The 21,091-nt window shown below is 31.9% G+C and overlaps 1 protein-coding gene across 1 annotated transcript in view; it reads right to left on the bottom strand.

Annotated features, from left to right (window-relative positions):
- Positions 1-8,320: 8,320 nt before the first annotated feature.
- The window catches only part of LOC129807268 (profilin), a 36,279-nt gene continuing 23,508 nt past the window's right edge, over positions 8,321-21,091 (bottom strand). Inside the window, exons 2-4 of the mRNA XM_055856417.1 lie at positions 20,455-20,626; positions 20,269-20,368; positions 8,321-11,148 (exon numbers count right to left, since the gene is read on the bottom strand). Of these exons, the coding sequence (XP_055712392.1) occupies positions 20,271-20,368; positions 20,455-20,626 (270 nt within the window). The 3' untranslated portion in view covers positions 8,321-11,148; positions 20,269-20,270. The remainder of the gene's footprint in view (positions 11,149-20,268; positions 20,369-20,454; positions 20,627-21,091) is intronic.

Genomic DNA, 21,091 nt, shown 5'->3' with positions numbered 1-21,091 from the left:
CACGGGGAACCCATACATTTTTTCAGGGCACCCGGGGAACTCATGCATTTTTCTGGGGAACCCGGGGAACTCATGTATTTTTTCAGGGAACAGGGAACTCGAGCCACTCTATTTGCTTATCTTATGAATAACCCCTTGACATTTTATTCATACTTGGAAATTTCATTCATTTTTGTTCCATTAATAGCTGGAGTTCAAAAAATAATAAAATAATACTATAAAATTTGATATCGAAAAGGGTCTTCGAACATAGGTGTCCAAGGACGAAATATGCATCTTGACTAAAGCGTGTCCTGGATTTAAATCCAAGTTTTCGACATGAAGTTAGTCACAATAGGAATTGAGTTTTGTTTTAATTTTTTTTTAAGTTTCAAGAAAATTTTAAAATTCATTTATTTTACATTTGTTCACTATTTTTCAATAAAAATATTTCAGTCTTTTTATGCCTTAAACAGATATGACCGTCTCCAGACGGTCTTTATTTTTTCTCATCTGGCGCCCAAACGAAAAGAGATAATGAAGAACGGATGGTTTTTTTGTTTAGTAGACCGTTAATTACCCTAGACCAAATTATATAACTACTTTTTTTGCATATTAAAGATAACACTGTTATAGGGTTAATTTTTTATAAGGAGCTATTTGAAGCCAATTCCTAAATTGATCTCGGACTCAGCTCACAGTGCTTCAAGGAAAAAATGTATTTAAACAAAAATTTAGTATATTTATCTCTCCATACGGAAAGGTATCTTATAAAACGGAAAAACTTCTCACTTTTTAGATATTTAGCGTAACAGTCGCGAGTGCAAAAAAATTTCCATATAAATTTAATTCGAAATATGAGAAAGTGGCTTCAAATTTCAGGCAACTTGCCAGTGGCGTGAAATACACCAATGCATATTTGCCTACTAATAGGAACTAATTTATGAAATCATTTTAGAAAAACCCCCTAAATGTATGAAATTTTTTCGGAGCAGTAAATTTGAGATGTGTAATTTATTAATAGATGACGCTGAAAACTGTCCAAGAAATTCGTGCCATCAATATTTTGTATATTTTACGGCGTTTTCGTAACTTATTCAAAAGAAATCTCCTAGAGGTATGCAAAATTCTGTATGCATAAAGCCATTTCACGCCATTTTTCTCGGTCCTGAAAATATGCACAATACTGGAACCATCTGTATTTTGGTCGATCTTTTTAGTAAATTTATGACACGTTTTATACAGATTGTGAATCGGTAAACGGTAAATGATGTGAAAATACTTTAAACTTTTAAAGGTATAGCATCTAAGTCACATGTTTGAGTATTAGGTGAGATTCTTAACAATCTCACCTACTATAATCCTAACAAAATTTCATGTCGTCCGATCGACCTCAAACTTGGCCAAAATGTGTTTCAGCACCTCCTGATCACGAATATATATGTGGCTATTTTACGTTCCCGGCCGGCCGGCCGGCCGCTCTTTGGAACTTAATAGCTCCTAAACTAAAAAAGATATCGACTTGCGGTTTTCGGCAAAGGTTATATATCGGGTGAAAATTGCAACTTGGTGCATAGACCCCCCACGCCCCACCCCTCCTTCCACCATTTTGAAGACCCCCCTTTTTTTGTTTTCTCAATAGCTCCGCCCCTATGGCATTCAGCGGACTCAAATTTTAGTATGTTATAGCTGGGCCTTAGAGCTTTCCATCAATACCAAACTTAAGGTCCCCCGACCCCCCTGACCCGAGCTATAAGGGTCCAAAAAAAAATTTCTTAAAATGGCCATTACTCCGGTTCTAATTGTCAGAATTTAAAAAGTGAGGGCTTTTTGGAAAGCTCTCGTGAAATGCCACTTTCCCTTCTAACATCGCAAGTTCATAAAACCACCGCTAGGGGCGCTTTTTTTAAAAAGAAAATTTTTAAATCTTAAAAGTTAAATAACTCAAAAATTCCATTGTGCATCGGGCTGAAAATTTAGTATGTTGTAGCCGTTGATTATACCTATCAAACAAAAAAAACCTTAAGTCGATCCATAACCCCTGACCCGAGCTATAAGGGGTCAAAGTTCGAACATTGACCGGCCTCTATCTCCGGTTCTAATTAACATAGCGACCTAAATTTTACCTTTTTGGTTTCGTCTCGATGAGCACTTTCAGATGGAAGTTCAAAAAGTCACCACAGGTGGCGCTGTGATAGCGTCAAAATTCATCGAAATTCAAAGTCACTTTTCTCAAAAACGGCATTGTGCAAGTTAATGAAATTTTAGTATGTTGTAGTCCAGTCTAGGACGTTTCCAAAATGGTGCGTATGCGCGCTGTGGTTTCAATAGAACCGGAGATATGAGGGGTCAAAGTTCACGAAATTCAAAAAATCATATCTCCGGTTCTATGTGACCGATTTTGATGAATGAGGGCTTAAACGAAAGATCATACCAAATGCTACAACTTTCTAGAATATTTGAACTTCGTGGGACCAACACCAGGGGCGCCACAGTCGAAAAACCAATTTCAATATCACATAACCTCAATTATCTCGACTGTCGCTGAACCGATTTTGATGATTACTTCAACATAATTGTAGAGCACATTTGTCTCTACATTTCGTCCATACATCATTTTCCGCTCAGACTACGCTATCACTCCGATTTTGCCGTTTAAGTGTGAAAAAATTGATTTTTCCCATAATAACGCTTTGAAATCACTCAGATGCCAATTTGACTGCCTCTACTCCACCAAGACACTTAAAATAGGGTTTTAAATGGAAAGTCCCACAGAATACAACAATTCTTTGATATAGTTGAAGTTCAACAAATGACTACTTGGGGAACTCTGGATGAAAAAACGAGTTAAGAAACAAAAAACCTCGCTTCTCTTGGCTTCTGAGTAATCGATGAGTTCAAGTTCTACGGCAAAATTATAGAGAACATTCTGGTCTACATTTCACCCATATAACACTTTTCTGTCAGTTCATCCAAATCCTTGATATTTTGGTTTAAATACAAAATTTGTATAATTTCACGAATTTGATTCAAGATAACTGAATGGCGTCTCCCTACTTCAGCATCAAATCGAATTTGCATGCACTCCGAGTTAGCTCACGTTAAGAATCTCACCTACATAAGCCGGTTAGGATTATCTGTCCCTTTCTTAAACCATTTGGATCTTCGCTTACGACTTTTCTACTAAAAATCTGCTCGGGAGAATCATTTTTCAGATGGAACCGTATTAAAAAGAAAATTAAAAATCGGCTGGTTATGAGGTATTTATTCTGTTATCAAAATGAATATTTAGCTTTATCAAACGTAAAATAAATTACACAAATTAATGAATATAATGACGACCCTTAAAGATATGCCAGAATTTTAATTTTTGACAATATTACTTACAAAATAAGCAAAAGTTTGCATTGAATTTTCTATAATTTAAGATCCCATTGAAACACCCTGTAAAATACCAAAAATCAAGCAATTATGATTTCGGTCAATCTATTAAAATTCTTCACACTCAGATGAAAATAAACACACTCTAATGAGGTCAAATATTGCTTAATTATCTCTCACCTTGGAGGAAATCTCAGCAGAGAATTTCTTCAGCATCTTCCTCCAAAAATAGAATCATCTCATCAAATAAAACTTTTCTTACACTCGATCATAGTTTTCTTTTCAGCCACATTTCCCAGGTCAGTGTCTTTAATTCCAGAAGTTCTTCTTGTAGTAGAGAAAATCCCCATAGAAGCGCAATATTGTATTGGTACGATTTTTGTCAAGAAAGGCCCTCAAAAGTGTTGATCTTGGCAACGAAAAAGACTCCCGGATCGCATAAACGAGTGAAAATTCAAGGTCTGCGGACAAAGCATCTGTGGAATCGACAATGTGGTATTCTCTATGTGGTTGTTGCAGATGAAGATTTAATAAATAGAGAGATTCTTCATTTGTCTTCGTCTTCCTTGTACATTGTTTTCGCGAATTTTAATTTGAAATAAAAATGTAATGAAGTCAAATCACTCAAATGGCATTCTCAATATTTAAAAGGAAATTTGCTACAGCAAAAGAAGTATCAAATTTATAAAATGAATCAGTAAATTCTAAATAAAGTAAACAGCATTTAGAGATATAGCACTAATGAGTCACGAGAGATTAAGATTTCCTTTCAAATACTTTGGTTAAAAGCATAAATCAGAAGTGGAAATTCCGTAAACATTTATTTATTTATATTAAAAAAAAAAAAAACGAAACATCGTTCATGATAATTGAGCTGTAAACTTCTGAATAAATATTTAGTGCAGGTGCAAGAAATACAACTCCCTATAAACCATACGTGAGAAGAAATTAATAAAAAATGAATGTTGCTAGAAAACATATTAAATGAAAAATCAGACAGTGATGATCTTTAGGAGAAAGTAATAGTTTAAAAGGAGAATAAAACTTGGATCATCAATTTTACATCTTTCCAAGTGCATCTTTAGTGAGCATTAGTGAGTATTTAGCATTGCAAATCTTCATCAGAAAATCATGATCTATGACAAACATGTCAGTAATTGGACAGGAAAGTGAGAAATTACTAATTCCAACTGAAGTTGTTTTTTTTTTAATGAGGCACAAAAATTTATGATACAAATTTATTATTCAATGTTTATATTTTTTTCTTTATATTTATCTTGCAAACAACCCTTGCAAATATAATATGGCAAACTATAGGCTATCTTTATTATGCACTTGTTTTCAATTCTTGCTCAATTAAGTTTAAATTTTAAAAAAATAATTGATATGAAAATGTTTTATTTTATCCTAGAGCTTAAACGGTAAGAGATATCAAGTTACGGTCTTCGGTGACCCCAATAAAAAAACGATATCTCTATAGACATTTTTCAAGCAAACATTTCGTCCAAACATACTTGCTTTGAAGAACAAAGTTTAACGGAGGGCCTATTTTTCAACCGATTTGGTTAAATTTGGGTTTTTTGGAAAGATCTTGAAATTTCCAACTCGATTCCATCGGTCGCAATCGGTAATCAATCAGTTAAGTACCCGTAAATGACTTATCTTTTTTTAATATTATTTTTTTCTGTCCATAAAATTGTTAGCCATCTAGAGGCGAAACGGTAAAGGATACGAGCCTCGGATCTTCGAAGGACTTCCTCATAAGTCGACCCAAGGAACATTATTTTAATTTTTATTTTCCCCACACACTCCTCCATCCCTCAAAAACCATGTTGTTTTTTTTTGGTTTTTCTCGAAAACGGCTCTTACGATTTTTTTTTTATTTTTGGATATGTTTTGGAGGTGGTCCAGGCGAACATTTCGTCCAAACATTTAGTGACCTATGACCTAAAAAAATCGTCATTTTGAATTTTCGAAAGTCCAAGTTTAACTGGTCTTGGAATGACTAATGAATCGGTTGAATATCCGTAAGTGACTCTTTCTTGTGCTTACATATTTGTTAGAACATTCTCTAAAATGATCATTTACCAATTTTAGATTTTGAAATGCTTTTCTAATTTATGAATCAATTTGAGCTCTAGTAGATCAGTAAGCACCAAAAGATCATGCGAAATATTAATTCACGGAGAGCTCTATTTCGTGAGTTCGAGCATTCCGCAAAGCTGGGACGTTTTGTCATATCTTTTTTAACAAAAATTTCACCAAAAGAAAGCTGATTAAATTCTCTTGAAACGACACCAAAGAAAAAATATGTAAATAAAATCCAAAACCTACTGTGGCTAACTTCATGTCAAGAGTTGGGGAAAATTTTTCTTCGACACGGTTTACTTGGACTATTTCGACCATTTCTTCAGTAGACAAGCATCCCTATAATAATGCCTATAAATTTCTATAAATCCTGTCCTCTGAAGTCGAATATGCTATTAAAAAATCGCAGTGTTTGGTACTACCCCATGTTTGGTGGTGTCCCAGTTTCCCCTATCTTCAAATTTCATATACGAAAGTAGTACAAATAGAGTGCCAATAAGCCATGACACAAGTTCAAGTACCAATAGGTGTTCCTTCGACCCGATATAATTTTTTAACAGCTTATACTTAAAGCTTCATAAAATTTTGAACCGAAATTGAATGAAAATTCAATGTCATTCGATAATGATTGATCTCCCTTTAACTTGAGCCAAGGGGGAAAGGACTGCCTTCATTGGTCCCGAACCTGCTGTAGGGATTTCCTTGCAAATGAGGAAATCTATTATACAGGAGGATTCATTAAAACTTCATCAAATGGAATGGGCCGCGACTAAAGATTGTCGCGTATCCAAACTGTTCATGACAAACTTGGATAAGAAAAGGACAGCGTACCTGGTGGGAGGTAGTCGCTGGAGAGCCCGGCAGATTGCTAATGTTCTAACCAGTCACTGTCTAAATAAACATATGAATAGAATGGGTGTTCAATGTAACATAATGTGCAGAGGATGCAATCAAACTGAGAAGACGGTTACTCATTATGTGTGCGACTGCCCCAGTTATGTAACATCAGACGAGTGCTACCTAGGTAAACCGGTGCTGTCTGATGAAGACCTATCAAGATTGAAGCCGTCCTGTGTAATGGAGTTTATCCGAAAAACGGGCTGGCTCAAACCATCTTGCTTTTAACCGTTGCTTTAATCGGGGATGCATAATGGGACCAAAAGGAGGCCTGGGTGCAGCGGTTCCGTGAGAAACCGCCCCCACTGTAATCTAATCTAATCTAACTTGAGCCAATGAAACTTCTAAAAATGAGCAATCTTTAATAAAATTTAAGGGTTACTTAAATAAAATGTTCTACTATAGTATTGAAATTACAGTGCTGTCTCGCTATATGCACAGTTTGGGTACTCTTTTTGACAGTTCTCTCTCTGAATATGCACAACTTTTTTTGAAATTCCCAACGGTTTTTCTCCTTCTTTTAATAAATTATTATTTTTTTATTGTTCTAGAATTTCCCGTGTTATTTTAAATATAATATTAGACAGAAAAATAAAATTAAGATAATTAAAAACGAGAAAAATTAGTTACCAAGAAAATAATTTTCTTTATTACTTTGTCAAAATGTAAACAAATTGATTTTGAATGCAACCGACACAAAAGCTGTGCATATAGAGAGTGTGCATATAGAGAGACAGAACTGTATCAATGATACAGCACAAACATAAAATAATACCCCTTTCTACCAAAATTTCTCATTTTAATTTATTTTTTCGGACTCCAACAGTGTCAACTGGCCTAAAAATAATTGGTTGACTCTATCGAGGTCGCATTGTACTTACAAAATGGACTTAGTTCTAGTCTCACGTCCAGTGAAAAGTTAGATCGCCTGCCAGATATTTTTCTGTATTCTTCCTTGAAACTCAACTGCGACACTATGGTAGACTTCTCTAGAAACTTTAAAATATTACAACCTATCACTTATTTTCTTAAACGCCCTATCTAGGTTTAGATAGATTGCCTAGAGTAAATTAAGCTAATTCAAAACCTGCTCCAAATGGAAATTTTTCACTACTCCAAATGGAAACGTCATTATTTTCATGATAAATATAGTAATAAATTATTATATTTATATATTTTCTATACCAGACTTTCGTTATTTAGTTAATTTTGCTCCAAATAAAGCGAAAATCCATTCATATTCACAAATTTTAATTTGTTAATTTCTCAGAAAAATTAAAAGTGTACCTTTTCACCATCGCATTTTTCATCGATTGACCATGTTTTCCAATGAAAAACACAATAAGGTGACTGTTATTTATTCGTTTTGTTTAACATTTATGTCATATTTCTGGCTAATTTTAGTTAAATTAAATGCTAATCTGTACTATTAACGGTACGTGAAGTTTTCAAATGAAATAATTACCTATTTCGTGAACAAAAAGGGTTTTTTCTGAAGTGTCTGCAAATGCTTCCATAGGAAACCCCGGAAATATAATTTTTTGGAGAGATTTTCTTATTGTTTTAGATGAGAAAAGAGGAAAGACCAGGAATAAGAACAAATCCTGCACTCAGGAGCAACTCAACAAGGTTTTGGAAGCCTTTCGTCACGGTTTCACTTACACTGTTTGTCTCCAATTAGAAACTTTCCCTTGTCTCCATTTGGATTAATATGTTTCCAATTAATTTTCACTAAACTGTAACATTCTAGAAGAATCAAGGAGCAAATTTATGCAATTCTCTTCAGAAAAAATATGAACTTAATGTGTTGAATCTTCTGTCAAAGTTAAAGCGTCTGGAAAGGGTTTTGAATGGGAAATATTTTCGTCTTCACCTTTTATTTACCCCTGGAAAGTTCACTAAAACAAGCATGGATTCTCAGCAGAACACAAAAACTAAGCAGGAAGCATTAGTTTGGAAAAGGAAATAACAATCATCGATTTATCGTCTTTAATTTGCATATCTGTGTTGCTTTTACAAATTTTCTTGTTAATTTTACATGCATAAATATCTCAATTTTTTGCATTAATTTTTCAGATGAGAACTCTGAGTTTTTTCTTTTTCACTTCAAAGAAAATTGATCCTTTCACTGCAAATATTTCTTTCCGACAAGGATGATTCATTTTGTGTTTTTACTAAATTATTATTTTTTTCTTTCATTTTTATTATATCTTGCCTTATTCGGGGGGGACTAGCAATTGGGAGGAAAAAAATTGTTAAATATTTCTTTTTCATGGATTTTACACAACATCATGTAAAAAATTACGAAATGTTTTTTATCGCATTTTTTTCTCAAAACCACTAGCTTATTTGTTATTACACACAGTTTTTTTTTTCATTATTAAAAATTGTTACTTTATTTTATTTGCCGGTATCAAAGTCGCTATATTTTCAACTATTTATTTATTTTTTTTAGTTACTATTGTTTTTTCCTCGTTTTTTTGTATTGTGATATAATTATCTTTTATTTTTTTCATTTACTTAAAACATGGAAATTCTTCTGGATTCTGTATAAATGTTTAATGCTACAATTATAAAATCAATTGGATATTTCGAAAATAATTAGCAAAATAAATGTTTTTTGCTAAATAGTTTTGAAATATTCTTTTTCCTGTTGCGCATATCTTTCATTGCATTACGTTAAATTTTCATCTTCATTTTTTTATTTTTCTTTTTAAATTATGAAATAAATTGTCGTTTTTCTTGTTTTCTATTTCCATTTTTTTGTGATATTCTAGATTAAAGAAAAATATGATGTGAAAAGTATGTGAAATGGAAGAAAAAAGGTTTTTTTTGTAGCAAGTGGAGAAAATGTAATTGTGGAAAAATCTAAATACTGCTGAAAAAATTGCTATTTCTTTTATTTTCTTCTCTCTAAAAAAACATGTATTATTTCATCACAAATCCTTTCCTTAATCTATTTATTTACTTTCTTAGTTATTTCGTCAGTCCACAAAAAAAATAAATCACATCAACTCTCACGAAAAAAAAAGAAATGTCAGTGAATTGGAAGATGAAAGAATTTTTTTTCACAAAAATTTAGCAAAGATTTTTATTATATACTTTCTAATTTTTTTTATTTTTATTTATTATTTTTTTTTTCGAAGACGCAAAAAAGAAAAAAAAGCTTTGACTCCACTGCTCTATTTTTTTCTCAATATAATTCATATTTTTTTTTTTGTTTAGTCACAACACAGAAATTACAATATTATTTCTTTCATCATCAGAATAATTCTCATCATTTTTTTTTTATTACTTTTTCTTCTCATCCTTTTTTTCTCTTTAAATATCTGATAAAAATACTACACTACTAGAGTAATAGAAAAAAATGAACTTTCTCTTTATCCTTAAAAAAATTACCTTTTTTTTCAATAGTTATTTTTTTTATTACCAAGAAAATTCTTTCGATTTTACATGTCCACAGGCAATTTACAGAATATCAATTTTGCAAATTGGTCTTTGAATGGACGAATAAAATCGAAAGAATAGCTTTTTTCTTTATCTTGATTTTTCTTTCCATTTTATATCTCACAATATTTTTTTTATTTGATTATTTTTTTCCGCAAAAAATCTTTCACGTTTTTTATGAAATGTTTTTTCTTCTTCAATGACATTAAACCTTACTCATTGTTTTTTATCTTTGCGCTCTTTTCATTTTAATTATGATTTATAAGAATGATAAGTATTTTTTTCACTTTAAAATCTCTACATTTAAATATAGAAAAAAAAACGGCTAAAACATTGGGGTTCCTTTTTTTTAAGAGAGTGAGAAGAAAGGAAATAAATTGTAATTGCGAGAGAAATCAAATATACAAAAGATCCTACAATATTATTTTAGAGTAAATAGATTTTTTTTTAAAAAACAAATGCATTTTTAAAAACAAATAAAAAGACAAAATGCATAAAAGCCAGTTCTCATCGGTAAAACTAATTAAATTGCAAGAAAATTACTACAAAAAAAAACTTTAAATTAGATATCTGATGCAAGTTAATTTTCCAATTTCATTCATTTAGATAAAAAAAATCAATTTTACCAATCGTGTTACAAAAAAAAACTAAGCCAAAAAAGCTGTAATTATTTGAAATATTTCTATTACTATTTCGACCAAAAAAGAAAAAAAATAAAAACAAAAAGTCCCTATATGATACTGAATTTTTCTTTTATTTTTATTCACTGAATCTCTTTTCCAAACATTTTGGTACTAGATTAACATAGATTTTCCTTTTATTACATCATTTTTCAAAATGTATTACAAATCTCTTTACTCAACTAATCCCTAGTTTCTCACTTTTCTCTCTCATCTTTCTAACTTTTTTTTCTCTATCTGATGGAGGCGACAGGGTAGAAAAGAAAATTTTGCAAAAATCAAACCATCAATATTGATCTCTTCCGAATTTACTACCAAAACAAAAAAAACTTGATGATTCCGCTCTGAAAGAAGTATATTTAGATTTCTTCTTTTTTAGAATTTTTAAAAAAAATGTGCAGTATAGTCACAAAAGTACAGAATTTATCATTTTTCTTTCTTACTATATCCTTCTCATTATTATTTATATAATCATTATTCTTTAATGTTATAGCTGTGTGTTTTGTATCCTTTCTTTCTTTTTTCTTATATCTTTCTTTTCTTTATCTTTTTTTCATCCTTCTTTCCGCTTTTTTTTTGCTTTCTTTTTCTTTCTCAATTATTAATTATTAATTCTTATACAAATTAATGCCGAAGAGAAATGTGATTACATGATCGTTCGAGCACACACATCAACCTGCAAAAAAATATTAAATACGATTTTTTAGTTACACGAAAAGTATTTTTTCTTTCAACTACAAAAAAAAAATATTGCCCTCGACTGCTCAATGTCTCTTAATAATTTCACGCAGTTTAAAAAGAAATACAGTGGCTGCAAAAATAATACAGTCAATACAAATTGAATTAGAAGATCCTTTCATATCAATTAGAAAGTAACAGAGCCTAATGCCCTAGACAGGCTTACGGCTTAAGCTGAGTGACGGCTTTGTGGGAAACTGATGAAAATGTAGTATAATCACTATTTTGCGTATAGGCAAAAGGCTCATAATTTTGTCCAGTTTCTTATTTTGGACACTTTGAGGGTAAAATTGGACACTAAAAATAAATTGATTAAAATGATGGATTTTTATTCCAATATTTGATGAATAGTGAATTCTATCTAAATATTTGTTTTTTTTGGAAGATTTTAGCACTAGGGTGGTGTCACCACTTCTCGCCAGTGACCCACTTCTCGCCACCTATAGTTAAATCGAAGGAAAATCATATAATACGAGTATTAAAAAGGATATCAGGAAGAAAAAGTAACGCTGAATATATTTTATAATAAGATTGTCCAAAATAATAGAGTTTGGGCCTTTTCAAGTAGGTGGCGAGAAGTGGTTATTTTTGAATTTTTAATAAAAATATATTTTTTTAAGTAATCCAACGTTAAATTGAAGGACTATTAGTCTGATATATCTATAGACAACATATCTAAGAAACTATGTGTCAAATTTAAGTTACTTTATAATAAGGCTTAAAAAATTATAATTAGATTAACTTCAGTTTTTCCTAAAAGTGGCGATAAGTGGTTACTCCACCCTAAATACGTTAAATTTTGAATATGATTTGAGTTAAAATTGCTTTGTTGAAAATTCAGTGTGAGCAATTGCTTACGAGAAATAAGGCAGAATTTCGTGTTTACTTCAGTCTTATTTAGCTGTGATGAAGTACTAACAATGTTTCTTTGCTTTTTTTGAGTGATATGATAGAATATTCGTTGAAAATTGTCTTAATTCACATTTATAGTGATTTGTTGATTTGATCTGAAATGAGATTTGCCTTGTGAATTAGATTTTTCCTGTGAAAAATGTGAAATTTTCTACGACATTCATCAGTGTGAGGTCATACTCCTTATTTTGGACAGGTGTTTTTTTCTCAAAATTTCGTGAAATTTTAGCTTTTGTGATGACTAGGTAGTATAAATGTCTGGAACAACAAAGGAGCATCATCTCACCGAACGAAATGTAGTAAGAAAAGCCTTAAAGGGATCTCGGAAAGGCCAGGGAATGAGCGAATCCGAGAATACTTGGATTACCGAAGTCAATTTAGTTTAATGAATGATATAGCAAATTTCTGGGCTTCTTGTGACATTCTACGGTTCCCTTACATGAACAGGAAGAGGACTTGGTAAGATTGGTTCTTGAAATGAAGAACAATGGACATCCTGTTGAGGCGGATTAGCTGTCAAAATTTACAGCCAAGTTATTTAAAATTCCAGTCAAATTCACCTCAACATATCAATTCATTTTTAAGCGTATTAAAAATAATTTTTGTAAAAAAAAAGACGATAAATAGCTTGCAAAGTTTCTAAACAACCCTTCTGAAAAGAGAGTAACAAAAAATCAATTAGTATTGAAAATATCGCACTTCGAACTTGGAACATCGATGCTTATAAGCAGACTGTCCAAAATTATGAGCCTTTATCCTAATTACGTTAAGCCGTTTTTATGCTATGCTGCTAGTGTGATGTGTACAGTACATAATAACTGACTTCGGACTAAAAACCTATGGTTGAGACCTATGGCCTCTACGCACTAGAAAAATTTGTAACCATATTGAAGAGTTTTTCCTACACAAGTGTAGGGAATTTGCTTCAATATGGACATAAATTTCTCTAGTATGTAGAGGCCATTATACGGGCTTCAGACTAGAGACTTATGACTGAGACTTAGCGCTTAAGTCATAGTCTGAAAAGGTCGGGTTGGGGATAAGCCCAAAAATTTGGAGACTCAGCTAAGTCCTCTTTGAAACGAAGGTTTAGTGCTTTGTTAGTGGCTTATCGATGCAAACGCACTCTTACAGTGACACAGTGAATCATAAAATCAATCATTATAGAAATGTAGCGTATTCAGGTAGCGTTTTATGATGTTTTGAGCGAAAAACTGAGGTGCCAAAAAAGCACAATGAAATTTCTCCAGCGTCTCGAGAGAGAAATAATTTTATGCAAAAACGTTTGAGAATGCTCTTTGTTTATATTTTCGGTAAATGCCATTTGACAGCCCACCAGATTTTAACGTAGTCAGAATCTAAGCACTAAGTCTAAATGTAGGTTTGAAAATGTTTCTGGCGCATCCTCAGTCACCAACAAAGACATCTTAGCGAGGAACTGGCATTAGCCTAAGGTCTGAAGCCGGCCTTAGAGCTCAATAGACTCTACACACTGGAGAAAATTATATCCATATTGAAGCAAATTCCCAATGCTTGTTTAGGAAAACATTTATTGTTACAATGCTTAATTTTGAATTTTTAGTAATGTGAACTTTTAATCTTTGATTTATTTAAAAAGAAATATGCAAGTGCAGGCTGTGCAGCCCGCGAAAATGCATTCAAATTCATCAAAATTGATCCACGTTGGATAGGATAAATTACAATGCAGAACACGTTGTAAGTGAGGCACCACTGAAAGAAGCAATTTAAAGTAGTTATAGAACTTCCAAAGAGCAATTTATGCAATTTTAGCATATCGTCGCGTCGGTTAGATCAGTAACTGGGATAGATGCATTTTCTTTGTATCTGCATTCGCTACAAATGCCAAATATAGTTGCGCCCTTTGCGACCACTAAAATTTATTTGTTATTTAGAGTTTTAAGATTCCCTACGCATGTTTAGGAAAAACTCTTCAATATGGACATAAATTTCTCTAGTGTGTAGACGCCATTAAACAATAGTGTAATAGACAACATATTCTTTTACGAATTTTTAAACAAAAAAAAAAGAATTACACAATTAGGCTAATAATTTATTATTGATTACATTGAATGAATCTCTCAATTATTTAATAATAAAAATAGGGTGACAATATTATTTTTGTGGCCACTGTATTTTGTATTTATTTATATTATTTGCTGATTATGTTTGGCGCATTTCATGCAACACTTCTTTTTTCAAATACAACGATAAAAAAATATTCTTTCCACACGATACACATCTTCGTGTTCTTCTTTTGAAAAAAAAAAAGAAGAGAAATAAAAAAAATCCAACAAATGGTGTTATATGGATAAATACAAAATTACGTGTATTGCATAAAAATGGTAATTCTTTTTTGTCTGATGAAAGTAAAGTGAAATAATTTAATTAACAATTGAATTGAATTTGTGTTTACACAGTGAATTCTTTCCTTTCTTTCTTATTCACTTGTTTCGAATATTATTTCCGTTTTAGATCATTTTTTTCTATGCTGTACACATACTAAACTTAACTGAAAGTCTCTTAATTGTTGGTGAATTTTCATAAGGTTTCTAAGAAGAATTGTTCCATTTAATTTGCACTAAAACTCTTTTAAAAATTATTTTTTAAAAATTATTTATATCAATATAAGCTAAGAGTGAAACATATTAAATAAAATAACGAGAAAATTGGACCATATCGCGAAAATTATGAGGTAAAAATGTAATTAAAATATAGTATTAAGTGAATCTGCTGAAAGTAAAAGATGATAAGACACCTTACAATTCACTCTTGTGCACCTTATAATTTTATGCTGAATAGCGCAGAAAATATGTAAACACTAACACTAAATGCATAATTAGCATGTTTTACAAAAGACTTCATATGGAGCTACAGGGAGAACTGTTTTAATAAAAAGTAGGACTTGTTTACGCCCATATTACAACTTTATGTGCATTATAACTTTTGGGGTGTGAATACAATAAAATTATCATCGAAACATCAGTGTTTTCTCTTTTATTTGCAATTTTTTTTTTTAATATAGCATTCTCTAGTAACCCTTTAAGGACAATTGTGTCGCCGGCAACCTAAAAAAACATCTACGACTATCTAAATAGTTAGAACAAAATGTTTTTTTCTGACCTTTGGTCCTTAAACTCTAATTCCTGAATCAATAATCCAAATTTAAACGATTTTTATTTAGCTCTTTTGACATTTAGTTAGACAAAAGGAAAAAGCTTTTTCTGTTTTTACATGAAAATTTTAATTTTTTCGATCTTTATGAAAAGTGACGCTTATGAGAGATCTTTAAGATGTTAACAAGTTTCTAGAATATACGGAGTTTGAGGAACGACCTCTAGAGGCGCTACAGATACATATGACGCCAAATATGTATATCAATTGTATTTCCTTCTTTATTTTTGAAATTAATTAATTACTTTACGAATAGTAAGTAGGATAGTTGCTGCATTTATTCACTCACTTGACCGCGGATAATAAACCCAATCTCAAACTTCAACTTCCAAAGCACATATGCTCGATTTACTTCACTGCGAGTATGTGTTGCTCGCATGAAGTATAGAGTTAAATTCAAAATTCAATAAGGGCATGTCTCAAAGCAGGTTCGCAACAATATGTTTATCTTTTTACCAGAAACACCAGATTTAACCAGGTTCTGAACCCCAATTAGAATTGCTGTGACCTCTGTCTGGAATACAGTAGCATACCGGCCAAACGGCACTAATTCGCCAATTCTGAGTTTCAGACAGCGATACCCGACTCCGAAAGAGCCCTCAACTCATTAGCTGTCTGTGAAGAGTGCAAGCGTATCGGGTTTATTGAGGTGCCCTTCTTAGTCTCTCCACTCAGTTATCGTGTGTTGTACAGTTTCTAGATTCTTTTGAGGAAGTATTCCTTCAAAATGGAAATTTTCCGTCATTAGAAGGTCAGGGTGACTTTTTCCCAGTACGTCCATAATTTTAACATGTCCTACACTTATCTTCGGCACTTATCTTCGAATACTGTATCTGACGTAGTTGTGTATTATCTTCAGTTTCTTCCGGTAATCGTCAGAGAATTTTCTTCTTCTCAAAACCAAAAACACTCAATTTTCTTCACAGCTTTCGACCCTCGGTGTTCAATGAATTTCTTAAATTTGAATTAGTAAACAAAGGCACTCGTCAAGTAAGATAGAATTAATATTCATAGATTCTATGTTCATTATTGCAACTGCAATAATGGACATAGAAAAAGGGAAAAAAAGCTCAAAAGAAGCTCATTAAGCTCAGAAGTAGATGCGTGAGAAGAGTGAAGAATTAAATTTGTGAAAATGGGATAAAAAATACAACAGAAGTAAGTCATTTAAGAGAGAGAAATTAGATAAAATGTAAGAAATTAAATTTTTATAGGAATCCAGAAGAAATAGAGGAAAAGGAAGGAATTAGGTGTAGGAAAAGTTTAAGGTCTTAAAGGAGACTGTAAGTGCCTGTAGCCATAGTTTTTTGAATTTGTTTTATATTAGAAAAATTTATATTTATTCCATCAGGAAGAACCCTCAACCTTTTATTATATGACTATTATAACCAAGTTAATTTATAATAAAAACTACACCTGAAAATCATACCCCAATTGCCCTCAAACCCCCTGGAATTATCGAATAAATCAAAAACCCAAAAGCTATCGAAAAGTAACAAAATTTAAATCAAAGACTGCCACTGAAAATTAGCAAATAAAATATTCCACTTTTTCACGCACATTCGGTATGGGTCTTCCTCATTTAAAAGATTTTACTTGACTCACTGAGGAAAACCTATACCGAGAGTAGATAGCTTTGAAAAAAATTGAGACTTTTTGGATTTGAAAAGAAGACAATCCTCTGACGAACATCGCAAGAGACTAAAGATAGTAGAGGCCCTTACTTTAGAATGTTTAGAATGAATTTTCGGTCTGATAGGATGTAGCAGATAGTGGACTGAAAATTAGACCTCTCTTGATTTTTACTCTTTAATTCTTCACGACGTTTCGAGGATGAATGTCCTCTTCATCAGGTTTCGAATTGGAAGAAAAATCACGTACAGGTGGTAAATTTTACTGTTGCACTTCACTTGGACTTTTCCACAATTTTTCACGGAGATGTTCACCATCCAATAGGCTGACAGAGAAGTCAAAAAATCAAGAGATGTCTAATTTTCCGTCCACTATCTGGTTTTACTTTAGTTATTCCATGGAATGAAAAAAAAACGTCTCGACAAAGCTGCAAATACATTTGTTGTGCAAATACAGAAGTTGTACATGGAAAGTTTGTCATTGCGTTGATTTTGATAATAATTTCCTTAAGTCTCTTCCCTGATTTGAATTCTGTGTGACGAATTCTTTTCTTAGATAGTTACACAATATAAATAAATGGTGTTTCTAATGATTTAATGTAAAAAAAAAATTAAATTCAGTGACGGTTAAGAGATGTGTTTGATAGTACCTTCTTGCACTCCCATAATAGAAGTTGAATATTTTTTTCAGAAAATATGTGATATTTTATTATGCTCTTCAAATATATTGCCATAAGATCAGATTCATTAAAGAAATATGGGAAAAATATGAAGTGTTCGAAGCTAGATTGTGTGCGAAACTTCAAAACCTTCCCCTATTTCTAGTGATATTTTATAAGTTCACCTTCAATCTAAAAAAAAAATATTTTAACAAATAAAAAACTTTCATCAAGCATGAAATAAATTCACTTAGTTAATTAAGATTACTCTTATCACTTTTACTTTTATAATCCTCTGATAAGGTGATAACCGTAATATTCCTATTTATAAGCAAATTTTACCAGAAAAAAAAGCTTATCAATTTTCTTTATTGACAATTTGCAAATAAAATACTTTTGAAATTAACAAAAGTATTTATTTTATTTGTCACATTAGGGGAAAGTGCTCAGGCTTCGTACGATTCCAAGCTTTGTAATGACTAAATTTTTCCTATGGGCCTTAATAAATGTGATTCATTGCACCCATATTTTAAAAACTAGAAAAAATTGCCCAGTTTTTAAAATATAGGGTAAGTGTGCCAAATTCCGGCCAGCTTGCAATTTCGGCCACCTTTTTTGTTCCTCGAATTTCCATGAACTTTTAGATTTTACGTACTCTAGAGATTATACAATGCAAAAAGAATAACAATAAATGTAGCTTCGAAAAACGAGATGACGTGAAAAGATATTGGAAAAATTCCCGAAGGGCAAAGAACTATGAGAATGAAGGTGGCCGAAATAGGGCACCAAAGCTATGTCTATATTTTTATTCATTTTAAAATGTATTAAGAATGATTTTAGAGTAAATCAAGACGGTAAACTCTTTATAGGGCTCCAAGCAACACTCTTTCAGAAGAAAGAATAAAAAAAAATCAATTTGTATTTAAAATATTACATTTCAAACTTCAAACTTGAGACTTCGACGCTTGCATGCAACTATGCCGAAATTTGGCACACTTGCCCTAATGCGGAGTCAGATTTAGGGGAGACTGGGGCACATGTAACCATTTTCGATAGATGCGAATTTGAGGTGATTTTCCAAGGACACCGTAATTTTTTGGAAAATCTTTCTTAGCTAATGTTTTACCCTTGGGTATAGGCAATACATCGAAGGTAATGCGGATGCTGGAAAACAATTGAGTTTTCCATAAAAATAAAATTTGTGTCACCGTGCATTTTTCTCTTTTCACAAAATACCTGGGGTAGAAGTAACCACTTTCTGGGGAGGATGTAAACACCTTTTTTCCCACCCTTGAAATTAACTTTGCACCACTCTCGATTATTTTAATTACTTAAGAGATATATAAAGACTGCATATTTTTCAAAAAATCACGACACTTTTTACAAAAAATAATTAAAATAGCAAAAAAACTAAAAGCATGCATATCAAAGACATTTTTCAATGGATTTTCCCCATATTTTGACATCATGTGACTTTTTATTTAACACAGCGCCACCAATTTTTTTCGTAATCTATGAATTATAGATATTTCGCATGAAGGTCAATTTCCCGCTCTTTTACCTACTCATTTTGTGAAATTGAAATTGCCTGGTTACATCTACCCCAAATGCTGTTTTCTGACCAATTATTAATTCTTTTGAAATAATGAGAATCTAAATTTGTCTAGTAAATCCATAAATATAATCCTAAAAGATGTAGGAAAGAACTGGTATTGCTACATTTCGATTATTTTACACAGTTTTTAATTTCCAGGTAGAAATCCAAATGACCAAAATAATTGAAATATCAACATTTTCGGGAAAAATGTTTTTTTATTTTTAAAGTATTAGGATTTTATTGACCAATTCTTCTGTGGACATACATCCCCATGGTATCTATGAATGCTTATGGGTTTTATCCTCTGCAGTCTTAAAATTAATGAAAAAAATCACAGTGTTTACAACTACCCCAGTTTACTACTGCCCCAGTTCCCCCTATTCAGAAACATAGAAAAAAATTAGTTATTACGAAATTTGAGGTCATACGAAGCATGGGCACTTTCCCCTTCTTAGATGCATTAACTAAGAGATCTTGAAAATTATACGTCTTCCTTAACATACATTTATTAAATGGCATTTATGGCGCACATCTCATGTTTCAAATTATGCAAAGACAAGGTTGAGGGCAAAAAATTGATAATCATACAGTAAAATGCGTTGCTTTTCCAATCATGATGGAGAGCTTGTATTTATTCAAATCTGACAATAAAATAGGCTTTTCAATTTGTCATACATTTGCACTTTATGATTTTACGCTGAGGTCATGAAATATTGAGCAATTAATCATTTTTACTGATTACTCACTGATTTCTCACCTCCACCTTTTTACATTTTTCAAATATTCACCTGTTTTTTTTATAATGAATGAGATTCTTCTTCTGTGAATTGCTGCTTTTTAGTGTCTTAAGGATATTTTTATTGTTTATATATTTTTTTTTTAATAATTTTCTAGATAAGACTTTCAGTTAAGATTAGCAAAGTGTTATTCATAGATTTGACACATTTGGAAAGTTTCTCAAAATATCTTATACGTAATATTATATGACTTTGAGCAATAGATAAGCTCGAGAGTTTTTGTGGCAATATAAAGCAATAGATAAAAAGAAGAAAAAAATCATTTCATACCTCTAGTACCCGCATGTAATCAAATAATCACCAAGTTTCTCTACAACTGAAGCCGCCTGTTGCGGTTGAACAGGGTCCTCATAGATAGATACTATGACCGCTGGGATAGACAAAAAAATTGTAGTAATGCATTTTTTTCTTGCAAAATGCAAAAATTTCCCAAATGAAAAAAATAATCTAACTCACCTTGCTGGGTCTTCATACAGTGTACACCAACTTTGCCTAATTTGGCACGTATGACTCGATCGGTACCCGACAAGTAAATATATCGTTGACCAGCTAAGGTGACACCACCACTTGTGAGCAGGTCTTCCCTTTCAAACCCTTTCACTAGTTTTGAAATTTCATCCTTGGTCACCTGAAATCAACCAAAAACACAACAAAAAAAAGATAGTTTCAAAAATAGTTCACATTTTCAATATTGTCAGAATGATCTTCAGAAAGTGTGAAAGTCCTCAATGTTCAATGCTCTGACACACTTGGACGATATATAATGTCATAAAATTTAAGTATATAATACACTTGTATCTAGGTATATATTTCTCTGGCAACCTGAACTTTTATCGTCCTCACAGAGAATAACAAACTCTCATCATTCAATCAAATTGAAAATACTCGTCATCTTTTCATATCACACACAACGCAAATTACACACAAATATTTTCTCTTGAGACAGAAGATTTCTTGCACTCAAATGGTAAAACGTGTTTTTAGCAGCAATCACACAGTTGGACTTATTCTGTCAACATTCCAAACAGATTTATCGCATTAGAATTTATTGGCTGTAAGAACATTTGTTTTGGAACAAAACAAATCTTGAACT

This window comes from Phlebotomus papatasi, chromosome 3 (genome assembly GCF_024763615.1).
Source record: "Phlebotomus papatasi isolate M1 chromosome 3, Ppap_2.1, whole genome shotgun sequence".
Classification (NCBI taxonomy): Eukaryota; Metazoa; Arthropoda; class Insecta; order Diptera; family Psychodidae; genus Phlebotomus; species Phlebotomus papatasi.
The sequence above is the reverse complement of the archived record's forward strand: the minus strand, read 5'-3'. Positions and strand labels throughout refer to the sequence as shown.